Source organism: Haliotis rufescens, unplaced genomic scaffold, assembly GCF_023055435.1.
Source record: "Haliotis rufescens isolate VD_foot unplaced genomic scaffold, xgHalRufe1.0.p SCAF_39, whole genome shotgun sequence".
Classification (NCBI taxonomy): domain Eukaryota; kingdom Metazoa; phylum Mollusca; class Gastropoda; order Lepetellida; family Haliotidae; genus Haliotis; species Haliotis rufescens.
In genome coordinates, this window is record NW_025964101.1 from 1,001,796 (window position 1) to 1,028,857 (window position 27,062).

A 27,062-nucleotide genomic window follows, 5' to 3' on the forward strand; every position below is an offset into this window, starting at 1 on the left:
ATGACATTTCAAATCTTTTTTTCAATTTCATTCTAAAAATATCAGAGTAATACCGTATTTGACGTAATAAGCGACAAGGGGGCTCTCAAAATTAGAAATGGGGGGCTCTTATAACAATATTATTTTGGTGGAAAAAAAACAGAGTTGAAAGATAAATTTCGTGGTTTATGCTGACAGCCTGAAATGTTTATGTACAACAGATTTATTTTTCCAGAATTTAATTGCCCATAATTAAGGGTGCATATAACACATGATTGTGTATTATACGCGATTAAATAAGTCCTGTGTACATTGATCAATCGGAAGGGTGCTGATTGGGATTGTTCACTAGCCAATATATTAGCAAATATCGCTGTGTGTGCTGATTAGAGCGGGGCGCTTATTATGTCGAATACAGTAAATAGAATAACCTACTTGAAACATGGAACTATCTGTTCCTTGTGAAAGAATGCTGAAAATCCCTTGCCAAGGTTTGGGACTTAAACCACTCTTTCACTCGGGACAGATACTCAGTTAATGAGCCATGCAAACTACCCTAACAATATACTGGACAGGGTTTGGGTCAAATCCAGTTGCTAGATTTCACCCTATTCTTCAGAAGCTGTCTTTGTGGTAGGAAAAAACACTTCAACTTGAAAGATGGATTATTTTGACTTTAGTAAGTTGTGACAGAGCCAGGCTTAGAAGGCAGAAACAGTGGTGTCTCAGGTCCAGGATCAGCCCCGCAGACAGCACACAGGAACACCAGCTTATCATGCATGTAATACTGATACAGTCGGACATACAGTCATCTTTAGGCCAATAATAAAGTTATACTGGTATATTACATCACCTGAGAATCACATGGTCCTATTTCCACATTTGACCAGAAATTATGTTTTTGCATTTTCTTTCCAATTGGGTGTTTTCTAACATTGTTGTAAATGTCACGAAGCCCCTGTAGCAGGAAAGGTTTTCAGTGATTCTACGTCCAAAAGCTCACAAGTCACTTAGGACCAGCCTGTCCTGTGTCCATGTCAATGTCCATGTGTCCAAGTAAATTCTTGACACAGATCATGTGACAAGGACATTGGACTGCATAGTTCCAAATCATTTGGAGATTTATCATTTATCTTCTGTAGAATGTGAACATTGGGAGTGAATGTCGTGATCTGTCAGTTGAAATACTGAATAAAAATTGATTACTTCATTACAAAAAGCTGCATTTCCTTAGGGTGAAAACTTTGGTCCAGAATAATAAGAATGTGCCAAATGAATTTACTAATGGAGATAGAACAATATGGATCTGAAAACAAATATCCTATATGTATTTGTTTGTTTTATGTCAAATAAATGCATATTGTTTTTCAAGTTAATATTATACAGCACTTCAAATACTAAAATATCATTTACTCAAAACTTATAAAACTGGGGAAAGGACATAATGGTTCTCAGGTGATGAAATTTAGGCAAGACCAACTTAACACTTTGTTTTACAGCCTGGTAATTTTGTCGTTGCCAGTCAAGATAAAGTAGTAGCCATTAATCACAAATGTAAAGCTACCGGTACTTTGAAAGTCTGAACATACAATACAGCAACAAATGAAATCGCTGTTTATCTTAAAAAGAGTCTTATTTCATTTCAACCCTCCTGCCTACAAGTATTGGTCTGGTCTTGTAATTAAATCTTAAAAAGTTGTATAATTTTGGGACAAATCTGAAGTGTTCATGTAAGCCGTGTGCTGGTGGCTGTGTGCTGGTGGCTGTGTGCTGGTGGCTGTGTGCTGGTCTGACCCTGGACCGTGTGTACATCGGAGCCATCACTGTTCATGCTGCCTGGCGTCCCTGTGTCACCTCACCGCCTGCGCCATGTGCAGAGGGTTCACCATCAACTCAAAAGCTGCTCCCTTGAGGTTTGCCCCGCGCAGGTTTGCTTCCTGCAAGTCGCAGCCCGAGAGATCACAATTCTGAAGCAGAGGAAACATCAAGCATTGAGACAGTAAGTCCACATCTCTGGTAGAAAGGACTTGGAGCTTAAAGCTGCTTTGAACAGCATGTTTGTTACATTACAGCATGTCAGGGAAATCATGTGGACATCTTCCCAAAGCAAGAGAGTAAACTGACTTTAAAAGTCCAGCTTCCACCCTTGCCGAACTAGGCTGGAATTACTGGGCTCGATCATAGCGCCACAAGTGGCTATTACCAGTTATGTCCCTTCTACGCCTCTCCTTTGGACCAATGAGATTCCACCTCTTGTATCACTTGCATTTGTTTCACCCAAAATGGTGGCGCCCAGTCAGGACGATCTGATCGATAATCAAGATCCATATTGTGATAAAACGTGTCTTACATCGCGAAATACATCAAGTTAGATGAGCACCTTGATTAAAAACATGAAAAGATTTGGAAAATATATGCTGACAATGAGTTGGCGTTGCACATGTTTTGCAAATCCTGCAATCGACCGAAATCTGCACGACACTTTACGAACCGGATTTCAATTTTGGTGCGATATTGGACTATGCATAGACTCGTTAGTCCAGCCAAAATGTTAACTCCATAATACCAGCCTAGTTCAGTGGAAACTGGACTTTTATAGTCAGTTACCTCACTTGCCTCGGGAAGATGTCATGTGGAGAGACCGAAGGTATTCTGCTCATAGAGATTTATCAATGTGGTTTGTTTGTTGTTTAATGTCACACTCAGCAATATTCTAACCAATTGACGATGGCGTGTAAATAATCAAGTCTGAACCAAACAATCCAGTGATTGATATTGTATGCAACGATCTATGAAGTCGGGGAAAAATGACACCGAAGGACCCAAATTCCTTACCACAGAATCTATTATGTGGGCTCCTACAACCAGCATAGTTGTTGGGACCTAGTTTAACCCGGATTCCCCATGGGTGTGCACCACACCAGTGAAACAAGCATGGCATGGTGCTGACAAACACGGATTGTCAATAATTAAGTTGAAAATGGGGTTAGAACCCAAGACCTGTGTCCTGGCAACTAAGGGAGACAACTCACGACTTGTCACCTTAAAGTTTGAGGTGAGTGAGTGAGTGAGTGAGTGATTGAGTTTGGTTTAACGCTGCTTATTATTCCAGTTCTATCAGGGCGTGTCAGCTTAATGTGGGAGGAAAGCCTGAAGTGATGCAGGTCTCAGCATGGGTATGGTGCTGACAAACTTAGAAACATAATCGGGGAGAACCAGGATTCGAACCCACAATCATATGTTTCTGGCGTGCAGAAGAGATGCAACAGCAAATCGTGGTGCCTTAGATGACTGGGCCACCCGTGCCCCCGTAATGTTTGAGGATTGAACAAGTGAAATAGGAAAAGAACTTAAAAGCAATGAGGATTTACGGATATACGTCCTGCGTAAAATAAGTGTTTGCAATAAGTACTGAGCATTGGCCATTGTGAATGTCTATGTAGGACTATGCTTAATGCATGAACTGGCCTCATAGAACTGCATACGCACGTGCAGACCAGGCACTTTCTTTGTTCAAAGACAAATCCACCACACTGTCATGCAAGTCATCATCTACCTAGAGGAATACAGACATCACACAAACACAAATGTCAGCTCACCCAAACTCACCTCAAGATCTGTCCATCACACGGACATATACCCAAACTCACCTCGAGGTCTGCCCCAGCTAAGTCGGCTCCTCTCAAAGCACAGTTTTGGAGGTTGGCGTTTTTCAATGTGGCTACACGCAGATTGACCCCTGCCATGTGGCTGCCCTCCAGGTTGACGTTCTTCATCAGGGCACCTGTAACAAGATAACACTAGATCCATGCACAGAACACTAAACACAGAACATCACCAGCAGAATGCCTCTCATGATCAATACATTACAGGTTTGTATACACTACACTCCTTGATCAACCATGTCCGCTTTGTGATGCAGTTTGATTTATTTATAATACTTATGCAAGTAAACTTTTCAACCTCCTGCCAACTGTTGTTTACACCATCTACAAATCAGTCACATTGCTACTTATGTTACAGAACAGTTCAACTTTCTGTTGGTGAAACAGTACAGGAGTCTTCTTGACCCACCTTCCATGTTGGCCCTGCTACCGGCAGGGTCCTCGAAGTTACAGCCCTTGAGTGAAGCGCCCTCTAGGTTGGCACAGAGCATCTTCACCCCCAGCAAGTTGGCGGACTGGAACACAAGTGTGACGAGCATGACCAGCATGACCTATACACTGACCTACACGCTGACCTATACATGACCAGCATGACCTACACCCTGACCTACACACTGACCTATACATGACCAGCATGACCCATACACTGACCTACACGCTGACCTATACATGACCAACATGACCTATACATGACCAGCATGACCTATACACTGACCTACACGCTGACCTACACTCTGACCTATACACTGACCTACACGCTGACCTATACATGACCAGCATGACCTATACACTGACCTACACACTGACCTATACATGACCAGCATGACCTACACACTGACCTACACGCTGACCTACACGCTGACCTACACGCTGACCTACACACTTACCTACACGCTGACCTATACGCTGACCTACACGCTGACCTACACGCTGACCTACACGCTGACCTACACACTGACCTACACACTGACCTATACACTGACCTACACGCTGACCTATACATGACCAGCATGACCTATACACGACCAGCATGACCTATACACTGACCTACACGCTGACCTACAAACTGACCTATACGCTGACCTACACGCTGACCTACACACTGACCTACACACTGACCTATACACTGACCTACACGCTGACCTATACATGACCAGCATGACCTATACACTGACCTACACGCTGACCTATACATGACCAGCATGACCTATACGCTGACCTATACATGACCAGCATGACCTATACACTGACCTACACGCTGACCTATACACGCTGACCTATACATGACCTATACACTGACCTACACGCTGACCTATACATGACCAGCATGACCTATACTCTGACCTATACATGATCAGCATGACCTATACATGACCAGCATGACCTATACACTGACCTACACGCTGACCTATACATGACCAGCATGACCTATACACTGACCTACACGCTGACCTATACACTGACCTACACGCTGACCTATACATGACCAGCATGACCTATACATGACCTATACGCTGACCTATACATGACCAGCATGACCTATACACTGACCTATACGTGACCAGCATGACCTATACACTGACCTACACGCTGACCTATACACTGACCTACACGCTGACCTATACATGACCAGCATGACCTATACGCTGACCTATACATGACCAGCATGACCCATACACTGACCTACACGCTGACCTATACATGACCAGCATGACCTATACACTGACCTACACGCTGACCTATACACTGACCTACACGCTGACCTATACATGACCAGCATGACCTATACACTGACCTACACACTGACCTACACACTGACATGCATGATGTGTGTTTGTGTGTATGTGTGTTTGTTTGTTGTTAACACCACACTCAGCAATATTCCAGCTATGACGGCGGTCTGTAAATAATTGAGTCTGGACCAGAAAATCCAGTGAGTGACATCATGAGCATCGATCCACGCAGAGAGCCTGACCACCTGATCGCCTCTTATGATAAGCATAGTCGCCTTTTATGGCAAGCATGGGTTGCTGAAGATCTATTCTACCCGGATCTTCACAGGTTGTGTATATGTGTGGCTGCTGTTACTAGTCCAGACTAGTCAGTTTTATAGTGCTAGCCAACTGAGAAGCCGCAGTTTAACATGGATACTCCACTCAGACACATTTAACTGACTCCTAGACAAACAGTCCTTGTTTTAGCCCCTTACTGCTATCACCCAAGTCATCGAGTCTGATCACCTGATCAAGCCGTCACTTACGCCCAGAACAGGTTGCTGTGGGACCTATTCTAACCTCCGCCATGGAGGGGTGTATTTGAGGAAGACATGTAATGTGGTGTCGTATGTCAATACACTCAAGACTTCTGAAGCAATTTCTAACTTATCAGACTCACATATACTTCAAATGTTTTGATTGGTCTCCCCTTTAATGGTAACAAGTGATACGTCAGGGGTGGAAATTTAAAAAAAAACTTCACTTGCCATCGGACAAGTTTAAAGCCAATTTTCACTTGCCCTGATTTCATTTTCACTTGCCTAAATAATTTCAAAATAAAACTTCAAATCATCAATATGTGTTCCAACACTGTAGGCCAGTTTTCCAGCCAAGAAGCAGACACCGTAGGCTGATTTTCCGGCCAAGCCGTAGTCACGTCAAAATAATATATATTTGTATGGACCTAGATCTACCTGTAATATCATTCATTTATTAAATCTGTCACATTTCACAATATCTGAAATATGAATTCCATTTCAATTTATCATTTTTTATCGATAAATTAAAAAATTATTCACTATTTCCCACGATGTTATTGAAAATAAAATTCTCGGACACACATTTCGACAACGGGTCCACATCGAACATGTCAAAGAGCAAAATAAAGACGTTTTAAACAAATCTTTAAATATATTATACAAAGTAATAAATAAAATCAACAAAAATATATCTTAAAGTATTCAAACTTACATCTAAGTTATTATTTCCATCTTTTCGTGCGATCGCGTGTAATGTAAGTCAAATGACATCTCGGCTTTCGTCGCCTTGAATTCTCGGCTGGGACACGATGTTTAATGCAAAAATATATGCATGAAAAATCTTTGTCACAGCTCGTAACCTAGCACGATACATTCACGAAGTTCCATATTTTTAATATATATCGTGATTTCCTGCTTAAAATGTTCAGAATAACACGATTTAACAAAAATCTTTCGCCAACTTCTGAAATTTATCAAACACGAGCTTGGTATCACAGCTGTAATTTGATTGGCTGCCTGAGGTCACGTGCTCAAAATTGACCAATCACGAAACTTGTAGCAGATTTCGGCAAGAAAACGTCATTAGAAACCAATTTTAATCCAATAAAATTGCTTGTTATAACTACAAAAAATAAACAGGCGATGTTACGAAAGCGCAATTACAAAATTTCTCTCAGCTAATTTATTGTACCATTTTACCAGTAGTTAGACATGTAGACAGTGATAGTAATTTCCAATATTACTTGCCTCCGGACAAGTTAAAGTAAGTGATTTTGTTGCCCAACCTCGTATTTCTACTTGCCCCGGGAGTCGGGAAATGGCAAATTTCCACCCCTGTACGTTTTAATGAATCGTATCGTATATTTTATCCCTTGTATTCAAATGCAGACAGTGTTATCATATTATATGGCAGTGTACTTTATTGTTAAACAATGATTGTAACTGTATTGCATTGTTTCTGTTGAGATTCGGTAGAAGCTCATTGCATTGTATTTGGATAGTGATTAGTTGTCAGGAATGTAGTATTACTCAATATAAGCAGTGGTGAGGAAGTTACTACATGTACAGGCTAGAGTGATGTGTAAACTTCAGGAACAGTGTGAACTGATGTGGAATATTCTGTAATGTTCTAGTGCCGCTAGACTGGTCTGGCACTGTGTGGAAATTTCCAGAAACTAGTTAGGCAGAATATAAGGGGACAAGAGCATGCCTCTCATATCTCTCTGACATTTCATAACATCAAGACCAGCTTTCGTGTGAAGATCACTCATCATTATGGATTCCCTGCCTTGGCCCATCTCAGAAGCCGCTGGGTGAATATATTATTCTCACTGACTTTTGCTATCACCACTGTATATTTGTATTTGATATTGACCACTGTCATCATATTATATACTGTCATTGAATATTGTACTAAGACTCTATTGTAATTGCTGTGCAGTAATTTGAATTGATTTGTAAACCTAGTTAATTTTGCAATACATTGTTGATTGTATACTATTTGTTGGTTGTTTGTTGGTTTCACACTAAATTCTTTTACATACAGATTTCTGGGTTAACATATTGTTTCAATTTGGCAATCTGTTTTTGTTGTGCTGCTGCTCCTCACTCACATCAAACTTTGCCCTGGTGAGATCAGCTCTCTCAAAATTACAGTTGGTGAGGTTGGCCCCTGAAAGATCGGCGTTCTTGAATACTGCATATTTGAAGTTGATTTGGCGTAGATCCAGCTTGGACAGGTTGGCTCCTGAGAAATTCATACCCTGAAACACAGCAGGAAAACATCATGCAGTGAGTGAATGTTGTTTTAAGCTGTTTCAGCAACATTCCAGCTATACCAGGTGGCCTGGGAATAGTCAAGTCTGACAACAATGTGATTTACTATAATCCAATAATATTCCAATCCAATAACATATGATAGGGCGGACTAATCTATAGATTATAGAGATCAATAATCGCTAACTGAATATTGATCAATTATCAATAAATATAAGAGAAGTAACTTAAGCAAAAATGTCCAAAAGAAATCGACATAGTTCACGCCACTGGTGAGTGGTGACACATTTATGCATGGACTACTTTGTGGACATTTGAGATATGACAAAAACAGTTGCTGTCCCTCTTCGACAATTGACATTATTTGCAATAACAAGTCTGTTTGGGTAAATCTAAACATTACTTCATCACAATGGTTTATGTAGGTTATTATTGATGACAACAATTTCATATCAACAACCATTAATATTTCTTCCCATTGACGATAATTCTGATTATCAATCTTTTTAGCCAGCCCTAATATATTATACAGTCCAAATGGATTAAAATGACAGATCTTCATGGAGTAAAGTGAGTAAGAAAAGTAAGGTCAGTCTTAGGCCTCTTTTAGACATACTGCAGACATATGTCAGTTTCTCACACTGAACCCATTTGGGGAAACAAACTAGTCCTGGCATGTCTAACCAATGCATTACCATCCAATCCACATCTGACCCTTCAATATCCCTGACATCCTGAATAAAGGACACATTCCTAGTTGGTCCTGACACACATTCACATACCTGGCACCTGAGTTCGAAGGTAGTGGGCGTGGCCAGGAGACGAAGGACAAGATCTCGTCTTGTGATGGGGGTCGTGTCATCTGCAGGCTGGTCACGCTGCAACATTTCAAGGTCATCTGTTATATTGAAGGTCAACATGTATTGGCTCAACTAAAGGCAGCTTCCATATTAAGCCACAGTAAGCACCCTGCTCAAACAAGCGCCTCCTGACCCGTGTAGGTCATTGTAATAAGCACCCACAATAATTTGCATGAATCCATTTCTGTCTTGTGTATATTACACATTTCTCACAGAAAACAGCAGCGCATAAGGGATAGCTTCAAATACCATTAACAACCTTCATAAATGTATCACATTGTTGCACACTCTTATTCATTGGATACCATTTCTTGTCGGATCACAATGGACATCTGACAAATTGTCACATCCCTGCCTCAATCAGTTCACGCCCCTACCTCAATCAGTTCTTCCAGTTCTTCAATCAGAGATCCTATGCCGAAGAACTTGGCTTCTTCTAACACACCTGGAAGATAACAAGGACGCATACTCATTATACCCTCTGGACCACTGGCGCTGTGTTTCATATTAAGCATGACACTCAAGGGGTCACAACCCGAATGTCAACAGTTACCGTATTCGACGTAATAAGCGCCCCGCTCTAATAAACGCCCACAGCGACATTTGCTAAGATCATGAAGATATTGGCTAGTGAACAATCCCAATTAGCATTGATTCCGATTGATCAATGTACACAAGACTTATTTATTCGCGTATAATACGCACTCGTGTGTTATATGCACCCTTAATTATGGGCATTTAATTCTGGAAAAATATATCTGTTGTACATAAACATTTCAGGCTGTCAGCATAAACCACAAAATTTATCTTTCAACTCTTTTTTTTTCACCAAAATAACAGTCTAATAAGAGCCCCCTATTTCTAATTTTGAGAGCGCTTATTACGTCGAATACGGTATTTAGGGAGTCCATAGACGTACATGAATAGGAGGAAGATAGGGCATAAAGCTTGTGAAGAATTGACAATGTTCATGCATGTCCACTGACCTTCGGGGTTGACCTGTTTGTCCAGGATCAGCTGGCCATGGCGCAGGTAGTTGAGGATGGGTTGGAAGTAGCGCGCACTCCGGTCGATGAGGTAGGCGCCGGTCAAGTCACAGCTGCTGCTCCAGGACACATCTGCAGAATCAGGGAGTAACCATGGTGACATGATCTTCTAAATCATTTTGTCATCCTCATCAGAAATGCCAGGACATTTTGTCATCCTCATCAGCAATGACAGGACATTTTGTGATCCTCATCAGTAATGAGTGAGTGAGTATGGTTTTACGTTGCTTTAAGCGATATTCCAGCAACATCACGGAGGGGGGACATTGTACCCATGTCAGGAATTGAACCCGGGTCTTCGGCGTGACGAGAAAACACTTTAACCACTAGGCTACCCGACTGTCCCTTATCAGAAATGACAGGACATTTTGGCACCCTCATCAGTAATGACAGGACACTTTGGAATCCTCATCAGCAATGACAGGACACTTTGCCATCCTCATCAGTAATGGGAGGACACTTTGGCATCCTCATCAGTAATGACAGGACACTTTGGCATCCTCATCAGCAATGACAGAACACTTTGCCATCCTCATCAGCATTGACAGGACACTTTGCCATCCTCATCAGCAATGACAGGACACTTTGGCATCCTCATCAGCAATGACAGGACATTTTGTGATCCTCATCAGTAATGACAGGACATTTTGGCATCCTCATCAGTATTGACAGGACACTTTGCCATCCTCAACAGTAATGACAGGACACTTTGGCATCCTCATCAGCAATGACAGGACACTTTGGCATCCTCATCAGTAATGACAGGACACTTTGGCATCCTCATCAGTAATGACAGGACACTTTGCCATCCTCATCAGTAATGACAGGACACTTTGGAATCCTCATCAGCAATGACAGGACACTTTGCCATCATCATCATCAATGACAGAACACTTTGGCATCCTCATCAGCAATGACAGGACACTTTGCCATCCTCATCAGTAATGACAGGACACTTTGGCATCCTCATCAGCAATGACAGGACACTTTGGCATCCTCATCAGCAATGACAGGACACTTTGCCATCCTCATAAGTAATGACAGGACACTTTGGCATCCTCATCAGCAATGACAGGACATTTTGTGATCCTCATCAGTAATGACAGGACATTTTGTGATCCTCATCAGCAATGACAGGACACTTTGCCATCATCATCATCAATGACAGGACACTTTGGCATCCTCATCAGCAATGACAGGACACTTTGGCATCCTCATCAGTAATGACAGGACATTTTGGCATCCTCATCAGTAATGACAGGACACTTTGGCATCCTCATCAGTAATGACAGGACATTTTGGCATCCTCATCAGTAATGACAGGACACTTTGGCATCCTCATCAGCAATGACAGGACACTTTGCTATCCTCATCAGTAATGACAGGACACTTTGCCATCCTCATCAGCAATGACGGGACACTTTGCCATCCTCATCAGTAATGACAGGACACTTTGCCATCCTCATCAGTAATGACAGGACACTTTGCCATCCTCATCAGTAATGACAGGACACTTTGGAATCCTCATCAGCAATGACAGGACACTTTGGCATCCTCATCAGCAATGACAGGACACTTTGCCATCCTCATCAGTAATGACAGGACACTTTGGCATCCTCATCAGCAATGACAGGACACTTTGGCATCCTCATCAGCAATGACAGGACACTTTGGCATCCTCATCAGTAATGACAGGACACTTTGCCATCCTCATCAGTAATGACAGGACACTTTGGCATCCTCATCAGCAATGACAGGACACTTTGGCATCCTCATCAGCAATGACAGGACATTTTGGCATCCTCATCAGTAATGACAGGACATTTTGGCATCCTCATCAGTAATGACAGGACATTTTCGCATCCTCATCAGTAATGACAGGACATTTTGGCATCCTCATAAAAAAAGACAGGACATTTTCGCATCCTCATCAGCAACGACAGGAGATTTTGAATAATGATAGCAAGAAATATCCTAGCTGGCCTAGCACATGGAGTCAAGAAAAGTATTCAGTGCAAATCTGGGATTCCAACACAGTATCACAGGCTTCTGGCATGTCCAAGGGACACAACTCTGCACTGTGAACTATGCTGCCTTGGACAAGTCAGACAACAGGGGAACCCCCATAGCCTACAGGATGTACACAACCTACCATTCTCACTGTGAACTGTGCTGCCTGGGACAAGTCAGACAACAGGGGAACCCCCATAGCCTACAGGATGTACACAACCTACCATTCTCACTGTGAACTGTGCTGCCTGGGACAAGTCAGACAACAGGGGAACCCCCATAGCCTACAGGATGTACACAACCTACCATTCTCACTGTGAACTGTGCTGCCTGGGACAAGTCAGACAACAGGGGAACCCCCATAGCCTACAGGATGTACACAACCTACCATTATCACTGTGAACTGTGGTGCTGGGACAAGTCAGACAACAGGGGAACCCCCATAGCCTACAGGATCTACACAGCCTACCATTCTCACTGTGAACTGTGCTGCCTGGGACAAGTCAGACAACAGGGGAACCCCCATAGCCTACAGGATGTACACAACCTACCATTCTCACTGTGAACTGTGCTGCCTGGGACAAGTCAGACAACAGGGACACCCCCATAGCCTACAGGATGTACACAACCTACCGTTCTCACTGTTGAACATCCTGGCCAGCATGCTGTCTGGGTCCGTCCGGGTCAGCGTCCCCCTGCAAACAAACAAATCACACAGTCATCACGCTGGCATCACGCCGGCATCACGACGGCATCACGCTGTCTCACAGAAACTATGCTTATAATCAGTCATGTTATTAATTACTTGCATTATGCATATTATTGTTCTAATTACTTGCTTTATGGATATTATTGTTGTAATTACTTGCATTATGGACATCATTGTTCTAATTACTTGCATTGTGGATATTATTGTTCTAATTACTTGCATTGTGGATATTATTGTTCTAATTACTTGCATTATGGATATTATTGTTCTTATTACTTGCATTGTGGATACTATTGTTCTAATCACTTGCATTATGGATATTATTGTTCTAATTACTTACATTGTGGATATTATTGTTCTAATCACTTGCATTATGGATATTATTGTTCTAATTACTTGCATTGTGGATACTATTGTTCTAATCACTTGCATTATGGATATTATTGTTCTAATTACTTGCATTATGGATATTATTGTTCTAATTCCTTGCATTATGGATATTATTGTTCTAATTACTTGCATTGTGGATATTATTGTTCTAATTACTTGCATTATGGATATTATTGTTCTAATTACTTGCATTGTGGATATTATTGTTCTAATTACTTGCATTATGGATATTATTGTTCTTATTACTTGCATTGTGGATACTATTGTTCTAATTACTTGCATTATGGATATTATTGTTCTAATTACTTGCATTATGGATATTATTGTTCTAATTACTTGCATTATGGATATTATTGTTCTAATTACTTGCATTGTGGATATTATTGTTCTAATTACTTGCATTATGGATATTATTGTTCTAATTACTTGCATTGTGGATATTATTGTTCTAATTACTTGCATTATGGATATTATTGTTCTTATTACTTGCATTGTGGATATTATTGTTCTAATTACTTGCATTATGGATATTATTGTTCTAATTACTTGCATTATGGATATTATTGTTCTAATTCCTTGCATTATGGATATTATTGTTCTAATTACTTGCATTGTGGATATTATTGTTCTAATTACTTGCATTATGGATATTATTGTTCTAATTACTTACATTGTGGATATTATTGTTCTAATTATTTGCGGGGCGGTCGGGTAGCCTAGTGGTTAAAGCGTTCGCTCGTCACGCCGAAGACCCGGGTTCGATTCCCGACATGGGTACAATGTGTGAAGCCCATTTCTGGTGTCCCCCGCCGTGATATTGCTGGAATATTGCTAAAAGCGGCGTAACACCATACTCACTCACTCACTCTAATTACTTGCATTATGGATATTATTGTTCTAATTACTTGCATTATGGATATTATTGTTCTAATTACTTGCATTATGGATATTATTGTTCTAATTACTTGCATTATTGATAATATTGTTCTAATTACTTGCATTATGGATTTTTGTGTAAATACCTCAAAATAGAAAATTAAAATAAACTTTCAAATATGTTTCTAAAGTGGTCATGAAATAGCATAGTCGATAGGACCAAAACAAAAACACATGATCAGCTTCACAACTATAAAAAAAAATCATTTCAGAGCCCAGACTGACATGTTTACCAGTAAGTAATTTTAACAAGTCTTCCCCACGGGCTCGCTTTACAGTATTCCCTGTACAGGCCATGAACACATCTGTGTCACTATTAATAGTACGTTTTAAAGTGAAATTTATTAACAGATTTGGTGGGAATAAACATGGCAGTTATCATCATTTAATTTAATTCCACATTTTAAAATTAAGATATGGGATCCGAACCAGGACTAGCAAATCCTGGCAGACCCAAGGGGTGGAACTCTGAGACTGCTGAACTACCTATATTATCATGTGATGTGATTTAAGTATTTCATTTTGTTTGTTTGTTTGTTTGCGGTTTAACGCTGCACTCAGCAATATTCCAGCTATATGAAGGCAGTCTGTAAATAATCAAGTCTGGACCAGACAATCCAGTGATTCATATCATGAGCATAAATCAATTGGGATACAATGACATGCATCAACCAAGCCAGCAAGCCAGACCATCCGATCCCGTTAGTCTACTCTTACAAGAAGCATAATCGCCTTTTATGGCAAGCGTGGGGTGCTGAAAACCTATTCCCCCCCAGATCTTCACAGGTGCGTAAGTATTTCAATCATATATTATGAAACAGTGAGTGAGCAATCCTGCAGCTATTTGCGGCAAGCTCTCACAAAGATGAACCTCGACGTGAATGCGACCACTCACCTGGTTGTTGTGAACATGGACCCCCCTACATTCAGCGTCACCCATTCCGACTTGGTGCACTTCCTCTGAGGTCCAGGGGGGTCAGACTTTGGACGTAAAGGGGAGACAACTTTTGGGGGTGAGTGAGACAGAGCTGTAAAAAAAAAAGAATCTGTGAGTATGGTTTCACGCCACTTACACTAGTTACACAATATTTCATTACATTTGGCAGGGACACACGTTCCCAGGTGGAGATACAAACACAGGTCTTCAGCAAGACAAGTAACGCTGTAACGGCTACCCATCGACGAAATGAATATTCAAAAATTATTTATTTTTTCCTCATTGTCAGTAGCCATGGTGATACCAGCAACAAATATAATAAGCAAAATGAACATATAACATGTCCACAAAACTTCTGTGAACAAAAAAATCAACATACCAATGAATGGATCCCCTTCAGAGACATAAATCTTCTCGTCATCTCTGGAATAAATACCAAAATATATACGCTATGCATCTATAACCATGACACAAAAGACAGAAAAATGTTTAAAAGATTTCATTATCCCTATGTGTTGATGTCGACATGGTTCTTGTCATGACAAGTAGAGTCATACACTCAGATTTCTTTGATTGAATGCAAGGTGTTCTCACATAACATAAATGCCTATTATCCTGCAAACTGACTCTGAAAAAAATAGTCTTTGTTAAACAGTCCATAAAAATAATACGCTGAGCAAGCTACTTCAAACTCCAAGAGGTGTGTGATGAGGGAGAATAATATTTTACTGTAACACTTAAAAACAGAGAATTAGTCCAGTCAAATATGCATTTTGAGAGAATACAAGAGCATGGTCAAACAAGGTGTTGAGCCACAAACAGTCAAGTCCTGTTACCCTGACATGGTTGGTTGCATATGATTATGTCAGATAAACGGGTTTATCATATAATGGGTAGGTTTCTCGGCAGGATAAAGCCAACGGATAAAAACGATATCCGTTGGGGTCATATGCGGATAGAGATGCAAATATCAAAGGTCAAGTAGGGACTACTTTCACTGTTTATAAACAAACATGGCGTCGCACTCGTCATTCGGCGATCGAGTCAGAATTAACCATCGGGAATCTGGATTAACTACAGCGATAATTGCTATCATTATCAAAAGAACAGTCTAATATACTGAGTGAGTGAGTGAGTATGGTTTTACGCCGCTTTTAGCAATATTCCAGCAATATCACGGCGGGGGACACCAGAAATGGGCTTCACACATTGTACCCATGTCGGGAATCGAACCTGGGTCTTCGGCGTGATGAGCGAACGCTTTAACCACTAGGCTACCCGACCGCCCCGTCTAATATATTGAAAATCTGTGTCTCACTGTGACGCAGCTAAGGCATTTTATAAGTTTTGGCAACTTTGGAGATATAAATTTCGAAACAATTTGGCGAGGGCACGAGGCCTAGCCAAGCGGGATCAGTAGCCATATCTGTGCTTGTAGACCTCTGCGGCTTGAAACCTTCTCCACAAATTAAAATAGTTGGATTTAACGGGAATATGTTTGAATTGTTACCTTGTTTCGTTTTGTCGCTGTGTGTACATCTGAGTACGCTTCTTATAGTTATGACAGGACAGACCGACTGTCAACAACGTCTGACAACAACGCCGTGAGGTCTCATAGACTAGGGTTAGAGTAGCTTCCCTTTGACAAAGGGCAGTTACTCTAGCGGACAGACCGATGGATTGCCGCGAAAGGCAAGTAAAAACAATTGTTGTTTTGCGTATATGTTGCTTCGCCACTGTATAAGAAACAGATTTCAGTTGGAACTATATTGGCTACTGTCACTGTCCGACTGACACATCACTTACCCTGTGACGTAATAAATATTAATGCGCGCATTCCAGGAAAACTCGCAATGTTTCGGTAATAATTGTGAGAGAGGGAAAGCGATTTTGAAGCACAGAATTAAAGCATGACATTATATGATAAAGAGGTTATCATGCTTGTGTGTTTGGGGATGGTAAATATCCTGAATTAGGAATAAACACTATGTATTTAGCTCGCCAAGGCTCGCTAAATACAATGTTTATTCCTAATGCAGGATATTTACCATCCCCAAACACACTCGCGTGATAACCCCTATATGTTTGTTAAACAACTTAAGTAGTATCACCATTCGCCATTCAAAAACGGAAGACTACACAATACATAACGATACAAACGTAATAAAAAACTGAAAACTAAACACTGCTAAAATATTCATATTGTTATGTTACATTGTTAGTGGAATATGTTTCCTAATCATGTAATCTCTAAAACTTAACACAAAACTACTGTTACGGTCTTATGACTGATTCAAAAGACCTTTGAAAGCAAAGTCTGGAATGGAAGTTACCAGTTTGAAACTAGCTCCGCAAAGCTGCTTTCTTAGTGGCTGATGTCGACATCCTGTGAGTCATTTCATCGGTGGGTCAAAGTTCGCGAAAGGTCAAGATTGAGGTAATCTAAATGTTTATTGTAAAGCAAGTTTATCTCTTTGGTGTTATCATTAGTCTAAAAAAAAAGATTTCATTATAAGAAATTGGTTATTCACATGATTAAAGGGAATATACTATCAAAGATCTCTGTAATGAAGATGATATAATGCCCTTCAATGAACTTAAAAGAACATACCAAATCAAAGGCACAATTCCTGACTATTACCAGGCTCTATCAAACATACCAAAATCCTGGAATGTTGCTATTTGAAATAGTCATATGATGTTATATAATCAACATTTAAATACAACTTTGATAGACTTACTTGAAGCACCTAAAGGCTCCAGATAGTTTCATCACAGGACTATTACTACAGCAAATCCCCCAACAGTATGTGAGAAATGGGGAAGATATTTTACTTAGATATATCGTGGAAAGATGTTTTATCAGATACAGAAAATGTACAAAAGATGAAATTGCTTGATTTTCAATTAGGGGTCCGGAAAATGTAAAATCCCAATCGGACATTTGCATTAAGGCCACACACCCTTCAAATAGCATATTTTAGTACGACTTTTCACACACATTACAAGTTGTTACATCAGTGTTCCCTCGTTAATGCGCGCTTCGGTAATAGCGCTTGGTAAAGCATGTCTCCCAAAGTTTACTAACATATTAAATAAACTCAAGTTTTCCAATGACACAATGTTTTCCCCCATCTCAGAAAACATTATCAGCTGATCACCGCAATCATGTAACACCGGAAATACAAGTCAACAAATTTGAACTGAAGTACACAACTTAATCCTATTATTATAATATCTGGTAATAAAAAAATTGTTCATTGTTTATCTGGACTAATGTTTGCAATATATTTGATTAATTATATTCAAAATTTCATACAACATTTATAATAATGTTTACAATAATTTCGGCGAAATCGTATGCGAAGTGATCGGTAGATCGCAAAATTCACCGTTATTCACAGCAACCACAGTCAGATTACCGCTATTGATGCCTTGAAACGAACTTCAATATACTTATTCATCGCATCATCGTATACAAAGAATGAACTGTTAAGAATGATAATTTGTGATGAACTCTGCTCATTCTGTTAACCTAATACTGAATCCTTACTTCATGCAGAGTGCGTTTCCGGCGTTCTATACACAAAAATATGCACTGAAAAAAAAACTGGGATGCAAAAAAACAAACCTTCATGCATCCCCTTACACATTTTTCATTTTGTAACAAGTTTACTCTATGCATAACTTATTGTTATGTATCGAGTTTATCTCGCCTCCCAAAATCCATGTTATACACACATAAAGATTTAAACCGGACACTCTATTTATGTTCAGAATGGCTTAAAATACACCATTTCAGGTCTACATCTGAAAAAAGTCCTTTGGGGGCATGCACCCAAACACCCCTAAATAGCCTAGCACCTGGAGAGCTCGTGGCTAACGCTCACGTCCAAGGGGGACCCCTTATTGTTGAGACCAATGCAAACACTGTTCATGTATATTGGGATTGCAAGCATGTTAAAGAGTTTTGGGCCACAGTAGAAACTAGAATGTTTTCAGAATGCAAAATTTTCAAAACAATTTACATTTACAAAATGTTCTATTTTACTTGAGTACAACTCTAACATTCTCTTAAATCACATCATACTGGCATGCAAAAAATGTATACATGTATCAAGTATTAAGAAACCCAAATTTTCACTTGAAAACTTTACAAAAACTTTTGATAAATTTTAGATAGAGAAATCAATTACACAGTTGACAGAAAATGTTTGTTTTGTTTGTTGTTTAACGCCTCACTCAGCAATATTCAAGCTATATGACCACGGTCTGTAAATAATCAAGTTTGGACCAGACAATCCAGTGACTGACGTCATGAGCATCAATCCATTCATTTGGGATCGATAACATGCATCAACATGATCAACCAAGTCAGCGAGACTGACTATCCGATCCGGTTAGTCGCCTCTTACGACAAGCATAATCGTAATCCCGGATCTTCACGGGTCTGACAGAAAATGGAAAAATTTGGCAAATGAAGTGTCAAGTTAACATAACATGTCTCCTGATTCTGAGCATGAACAATTCCCACTAATGTTCTGTGAGGATTTAGCTTCATACTTAATTAATGATGACCTCAATAAGCAAGGCTAACACAGCCTGCCAGTGTCACCACCTGTTGACTTGATGATATTGCACACCTGTCTCCTGACTAGCCAACTATAACTTGCTGTCTGCTGTCTACGTATGTAACCTACACCTAATAAGTACAATATTACGTGTCATGTGAAAATATGTGAGTGAGTGAGTAGGGTTTTACGCTGCTTTGAGCAACATTCCAGCAATATCACGGCGGGAGACACCAGGAATGGGCTTCACACATTGTACATGTTGTACCCATGTCGGGAATAGAACCCGGCTCTTTGGCTGATGAGCGGACACTTTAACCACTAGGCTACTGACTGCCCCTGTGAAAATATGTAACAGCATATACTCAAGTGAATGAAATATATTTAGAAAAAAAAGCCCTGACAAAAAACAAAAAAATGATTGTGAATGTCATTGATTTCGTACTGTTCATTGATAGTCCACAGTTTTGTTGTGTTAGTGAATAAATAAGCTGTCTGTGAATTCATTTTTGTTGATGCATTTATTAATAAGAACTGATTTCAATACATTTTTACATTCAAGGAGTCAAAAACATAAATCCATTGCGCATGGTATGCACACCATGTTTTGCGTTTACAAACACACAAAACTACTGAAGTCAATTCTTATTCGACCCAGGAAGATCCAGGGTAGAATAGATCTTCAGCTACCTTCTTGCCGTAGTAAGCAACTATGCTTGTAAGAGGCGACTACCGGGATCGGTTGGACAGTCCTGCTCCCTTTGTTACTTGCATTATCTTGGTTGATGCATGTCATCGTATCCCATTTGCGTGGATCGATGCTCATGATGTCAATCACTGGATTGTCTGGTCCAGACTCGATTATTTATAGACCGCTGTCATATAGCCGGAATATTGCTGAGCGCGGCATTAAACAACAAACAAACAAACAATTGTTATTCTGGACAAGGCAACATAATCTCTCCAAGTGTAGTATTATCAAAATTTGAACTCAGTAAATTCTTATCACAATCCTATAATTGGATCCTGAAGCCGATACACGAACAAATGAAATGAGGAAACAGAAGATGGAGGACAATATGCATTCGCATTGGACAACTGATCATGCAGTGTAATATTACCAGTATTTAAGAACAGCATCAAATAACATCCATCCAACTATAGGCCTATAACACTCCTAGATGTAGCAGGCAAAATATTTGCTAAAATAAAATGTAACAGATTAGCAAAATGGCCTCATGTAGAGCGGTGTATTTTTGATGAACAGGCTGGTTTCAGAAAAGGCCTTCAAACTGAAGACAACATATTTGTTATCTATACAGTAATGAATAAGTATTTGTCACAGATGCGAGGTTGACTGTACTGTGCCTTCATAGACCTAACGGCGGCCTTTGATTCTGTGTAATAGAATGGGCTTTTATTCAAGTTGTGGACTGGGGGGGTTAAAGGTAGAACATATAAGTTAATCTGTGAAATCATGTCTGTCTTTGGAAAATGGGTATCCTGAGTTGTTCATATGCAAGTCTGGTGTTCGACAGGGGTGGCAAATGTCGTCATTATTATTGTCATTTTTCATATATTCGGCGCAAAAGTCTTACCTGTACGGTCCTATACAGCTGAAGTATGGGGATTTCCTCCCTCCCCTGACACTGAAGCTGGTCATGATTGTTATTGTAAATCTATGTTGTGTCTAAACAGAGGTTCTCCCAGAGTAGCTGGAAGAATTGTCAACAGGCTTTGTATTAAGGTTGTACACTATGTAAAGATCATGAAGTATTGGTTGAGATTAATGTATTTAGTAGATTATGTTATTCCTAAACAGACCTATCTTTTCAAGTACTTTAGAGCAGAGACAGGCACATTAAATATCTGCTGTATTCACATAGTTTCGGTGAGGTTTGGCTGCAACAAGGTGCTGGGAATAGTGTTGTATTTGTGTCAGGCTCGCTGACTTGGTTGATGCATGTCATCGTATCTCATTCGCATAGATTGATGCTCATGATGTCAATCACTGGATTGTCTGGTCCAGACTTGATTATTTACAGACTGCGGTCACATAGCTGTAATATTGCTGAGTGCGGCGTTAAACAACAAACAAAATCAACACACAACAATCAATGGCCTAGTGTCGTGTCTCTGTCAATCATCAGTCAAGCCCTACATGGACAAATACAATGGAACATTACAATCAATCATTATTATTATAATGATGAGTGAGCTGGGCTTAACGCTGCTTTGAACAGTATTCCAGTTATACCACGGCATGTCAGCTTAATGAGGGAGGAAAACTGAAGTGAGGTCAGATGTTTACCACTTTGGTGAAACCCACGAGCACAGGTATGGTGCTGACAAACCTAGAAACATCATCAGGTCGAAATGGGATTTGAACCCACAAACTGGCGTGCTCAAGAAACGCAACTCTGCACAGCGAATTGTGGCAGCTTAGATGACTGGGCCACCCGTGCCCGTCTCTTTTAGTGCATTACACAATTCTAGACCACAATACAAGTCTTTGTTAGCCATATATGGACAGTACAGTCCGATCAACACTAACCCTTCACAGTTTCACAGGTTTCTGTCGTCATGGTTACGCCCAAAGGATGCAACTGTATGGCAAATTGCGGCTCCTAAGACATCTGGGTCACCCGTGCTCCCCATCACCATAAGTTATCTCGTAACACTCAATTACCAACAAGCTGGGGGAACAAAAGTCCACCCACATTAATATGATTAAGAGTGACGGCACAAGCAAACTGTTTGAAATGCTGCTAGCTTGTTTATGATATTAGTTATTACACAAAAATTTGCTAAAACTAATGTAAACAATATTGAGTGATATTTTGAATAAAACTAAATTGATTAAACCTAAATAGTGGTAATACAATCTACGACTTACCCACTAGTCTGAAGCTTAAGTCAAGAAACAATTGTTTGGTCTGGTAATCTCAGCTAATAATCATGATAATAGTCCCTAGAACACTAACCTCCACTGAATATGACACTTAGAGCCTTGTTCCGTTTAGTACACTCAAAGTTTTGAGGTCAGACTGGTGTAAGCATATTTTCTTCATAAATTAGAGTTAGTGTTATATAAGGATTAACTGACGTACTTCGATTAGAACTCGGTTTGATAAGCATGATAAGTAAGCCAAGGGTCGAAATGAAACTGGCAAAATTTGGTTTGTTTGTTGTTTAATGCTGGACTCAGCAATATTACAGCTATATAATGGCGGTCTGTAAATAATGGAGTCTGGACCAGACAATCCAGTGATTGACATCATGAACATCGATCTATGTAATTGGGATACGATGACCTGCATCAACTAAGTCAGCGGGTCTGACCACCCGATCCCGTTAGTCGCCTCTTACGACAAGCATAGTTGCCTTTTATTTGTCACATCTCACCAGTCTGCGTCTCAGTGGACCAGTGGTTCATGTAAAAGGAGGAAATAACAAGTCCGTCTGAAATTTCAATTCTAGTTGCTATTTCAAGAGCTGAAGGTAAATCCTGCTTTAAATTGACTTCACAATAATAAGCTGACATCTTCGTAACTTCAATGTTTCCACTGCCAAAGTGAAAGTTTCAGGAGTTAAACAATATGCATTATCATACCTCCATGTCAGAATGATGAGATCTGATTGGTCCATGTGATCTTGATAAGATACCACGTATCCCGCCTTGGAGGGAAATAAATTTCTCAGCGGGTGAATAAATCCCTTATACCCCGCCACAAGTAAGTCAGACTGCACATGAATTTCTGAGAGGCTGAATAATCCCTTATACCCTGCTTCCATTAAAAAGAGCCACATGTTTTTTCCAGGTCTATCAGTCACGTGACAAAGCACAAGCTAACCTCTGCTCAATAGAACAGCTGTTTTCTATCAAACTTGAATTTGTTTTAATTCTTTTACAATGTCATATTAAAACATGTTGGTAAGTTGTAGCAGGATCACGAGGAGTACATGTGGTTTTATGCGTCCCGCGTTAGGCTTAATATTCACTGCCTCATGAGGTGCTGGGGTAAGTTCATACAGTTTAAGTGCAAGTCACGACCAATTTGTGGAACGTCAACATGTGTGCCTGCTATTTTTTAAACATAAGAGACAAGTAATGTTCAAACAGTCAACTATCGACCACGATACAGTGTCATTATCAAACTGACAGCCTTGGACAGACAGATTTACTGAAGTTGGCGTTGGGAAAATGAATGAAATTACAGTCATGAGAATATTTCAGGTTGTTGATTCAAAAACAAGCCTGAAACAAAGGGTGTAAAATATCCATAACATAGCACAGCTAATGTTATCTCCATTCAGAACTACCTGTTTACATTTGTTTTTGAGACACAGTTGACAGAGATTCTGCTCAGCAATGCTGTGCTTGATTGTACTTCGAGTTTATCATGACTAGCTTTGAAATATATATTGTGAGTCTAGTATTGTGTGTCATATGCACTTTCCAAAACGAGTGTCAGAATTCTTATATCTCCCGAGCCAGGGCGAAGGTAATACATAAATTCTTATACGAGTTCCGTAAAATCTGTCTGACACACATTACACATTATTTCTTAATCCATTTGAGCTCCCTCTAGAAAAATGGTGTGATCACCACCGTCGTCCAAGAAAACCGCAATTTGTCAAATGACGTCAACAATCTTCAGTTTTGATGTCGTTTCTAGTGTGACGTCATTCCGACCTTACGTCACAATTGATTCGAATGACATCAACAATGCCATCCGGATGACGGAAACAATACGTTGGTGCGCGAGAAGTGATATTTACACCAGTGCACATACAATTTTTGTGAACTCCATTATTTCTAACCCTATGGGTAATAGACATATTGCATGACCCCAAAAAACATGTAGGCCTGAGTAAGATATTTCTTGCCCTGACAGTGCATACCTGAACAGTCGAACATCATCAATGAGGCCGCCCTCTCCGGTGTACAGACATTTGGCTTGGACGCCAAGCTTTTGTCCAATCTCTACCAGGGTTTCATCAAGACTTTCCGACACAGCCACAACCTGCAGAAAAAACAAACAATAAAAGTGATATCTTGAGACAGACTAATGAACATAGTGTTCATTCATACAGCCAACTGTAGCAGGAGTTGAAGAGACATTTACCATCATTATTGATTTGTTATAGCATGTCCTGTAATTAGGGCTGGGACACGGTCCCTGAAACCCTGTCACCTGACCCAACCCGGGTACCCACTATCATGACTATAGGACTCACAACGTTGGTACAAAATGTCTGAATGGGAATTGTTCAACCTAAGCCCTGGCAAAAACTATTTAGATACACGTATAAAACAATGTTATCATGCATATAGTGAAGTTGACTGAAGTTTTATCTTTAGCATGTTTAGTTAATCATATAATAGTCATAAGGAAATTGTGCACACATCAGAAAGAAAAACAAACATTAGCAACTAGTAGTGTAACCATGAAGTTTTAGTGTTATTGTCAGATAATTAACAACATATCACGTGTAACCTGGGTCTGAGTAGTCGTGTGGGGACCTGGGTCTCACTTAGTTCAACCTGACCTGAGTACCCAAGTTACCTGTCCCAGCCCTATCTGTCATGTTTCTTATCTTGATGCTGATAGGCACATGAACAAGTAGAGTGATTGTGCTGCACATTCTTCCCAACAGTAATAATGTTGATCTTGCTGTCAATCACTGGTTTTCCTGTCCCACAATGGATTACTGAAAGGTTGTAGCGATAGTGTTGGATCATAGCTGACTGGTGCTCACAGCTTATAACAACATTCGCTCATCGATGCATAAGTGCTCGGTGCTACGATCAAATATGTTGAATAAGTTCCATATCATGTAGATCTATATTTGATAGTAATTTCAAATAGGCAGTAAAACATAGTCAACAATAAGACAATACTGCACTTTACTAAGTCCACCTTTTCAGCTTCAATAAGCACCACTTGGAGGATCGTATTCACATCGCCAGCATGAAGCTCTGCTACGCTAATGAGTTAATCTCATTATCTGAATTACCACAGGAGCTATCACAAAACTTGACAAAAATTGAACAGATTGTCCCCAAATTATACATCGTATTAATTCGTTACAAGAGGCACAATAGCTACCAATAGACTCCACCCATACTGATAGCTGTCCCTAATGATTGTAATGTAAAGGGGTGTTTGATTTGGTAAGGGGTGCCCAACCCTAAGGATCGTCAAAGGGGTGTTTGATTGGCAAGGTATGCACAACCGTAGGGATCGTGAAAAGCTGTTTGATAGGAAAACGATACTGGGGGTTACACGACCCTCGGGCCTGCAATGGTGTGCTTTATCGGAAAGGGGATCCCAGGTCTAAGGCTTGAGGTTGGGGCAACCTATCCTAAACTACTACAGGATGAAGGAGGCACATGAGATCAATGAAGCGAGAAACACGGCCTAGAGCCGGATCCAATTAACGCTATAAACTGCGTCCGGTAAAGTGCAGTCTTGGCAAAATTTCTTTTGCGACATCATCTTGAGGAAATGCAAACTAAAATTCCCGATTCATTCCAAGATGACATGACAGCGACACAAATTCGTGAACTTGCGACTTGCCTTTCCATCCACAGTTGAGCCGTTGTGGTATACGACGATCCTTTTCATAACTCCAACACCTTACATCCTTCTGTCTTTCCTTGACACTTTTGACACTGTCATACTAAAGTTCACGTCCCTACCTACTGAAATGACTAACTTTTCATTGGAGCTATATTTATTTACCCAGATGGTTACTAATTATAGATTTAGTCCAGATTAAACTATCTTGAAGACATCTTACAAGTCCTTACGTTTGATGTAGAGAAAGAAAGATAAAATCATATGAAAGTGAACAAAATATTAGAAAAGCATAATATTCAAAGAAGAAAGCCTTTAAAACAAATTTAATGGTATATAAGTACATATTGTAGATAGTGATTTAATAGGTTATCAAGATATTTGCATAAGTTGTATAGCAAATACTTTTAAATATTATGTTATTCGTCAGACGGAAATTAAGGATCTATAAACTTCAAACGATCAACATTTCCGCGTCATCTTCAATGCATAGTTAGAACTGACATTACAATCGCTCTTCATTCCGAAGTAATATATCTTAATCACCTTCGTATTTTAGAAAGAAGGAAAACAGCAAATAGTCATAGCCACCGTGGACAGATTACAAAACATATGATGAAAATCTGTCTCGGGTCACGGAGTATTTATTTCCAGTTTTCCACTGAATACAGTGAAGGGGGCTTGATAAATAGGTGTCGCCTATATAAACATCTCTCCTCGTCAATATATAAATATGTTATAGCAGCAGTAGTACATATATCATTTATTAGTTTAAACTTATAACTTATAACACTTATCAAACACAGACCAATACAATATTTTTAAAACAGAGACACATAACAAA

The 27,062-nt window shown here is 39.9% G+C and overlaps 1 protein-coding gene across 1 annotated transcript; it reads right to left on the reverse strand.

Moving 5' to 3' along the window:
- Nucleotides 1–1,739: 1,739 nt before the first annotated feature.
- On the reverse strand, nt 1,740–26,390 carry LOC124123704 (BTB/POZ domain-containing protein KCTD9-like). The gene is made up of 12 exons (XM_048381519.1): nt 26,219–26,390; nt 24,540–24,661; nt 15,443–15,486; nt 15,022–15,154; nt 12,725–12,786; nt 10,022–10,153; nt 9,413–9,480; nt 8,958–9,053; nt 8,013–8,162; nt 4,054–4,159; nt 3,630–3,763; nt 1,740–1,946 (listed from the first exon to the last, which is right to left on the reverse strand). Exons 1-12 carry the CDS (start codon nt 26,264–26,266, stop codon nt 1,830–1,832), a joined length of 1,212 nt encoding a protein of 403 aa, XP_048237476.1. The 5' UTR covers nt 26,267–26,390; the 3' UTR covers nt 1,740–1,829.
- Nucleotides 26,391–27,062: the final 672 nt, after the last annotated feature.

Bases quoted from the DNA above. Each gene is read 5' to 3' on its own strand.
- LOC124123704 (XM_048381519.1), bottom strand. From the start codon at position 26,266: ATGAAAAGGATCGTCGTATACCACAACGGCTCAACTGTGGATGGAAAG. The intron at 12,787-15,021 runs GTGAGTGGTCGC...GTTTGTTTGCAG, and splicing joins TCCATGTTCACAACAACCAG to GGGGACGCTGACCCGGACGG. The intron at 9,481-10,021 runs GTCAGTGGACAT...GTTATCTTCCAG, and splicing joins CAAACAGGTCAACCCCGAAG to GTGTGTTAGAAGAAGCCAAG.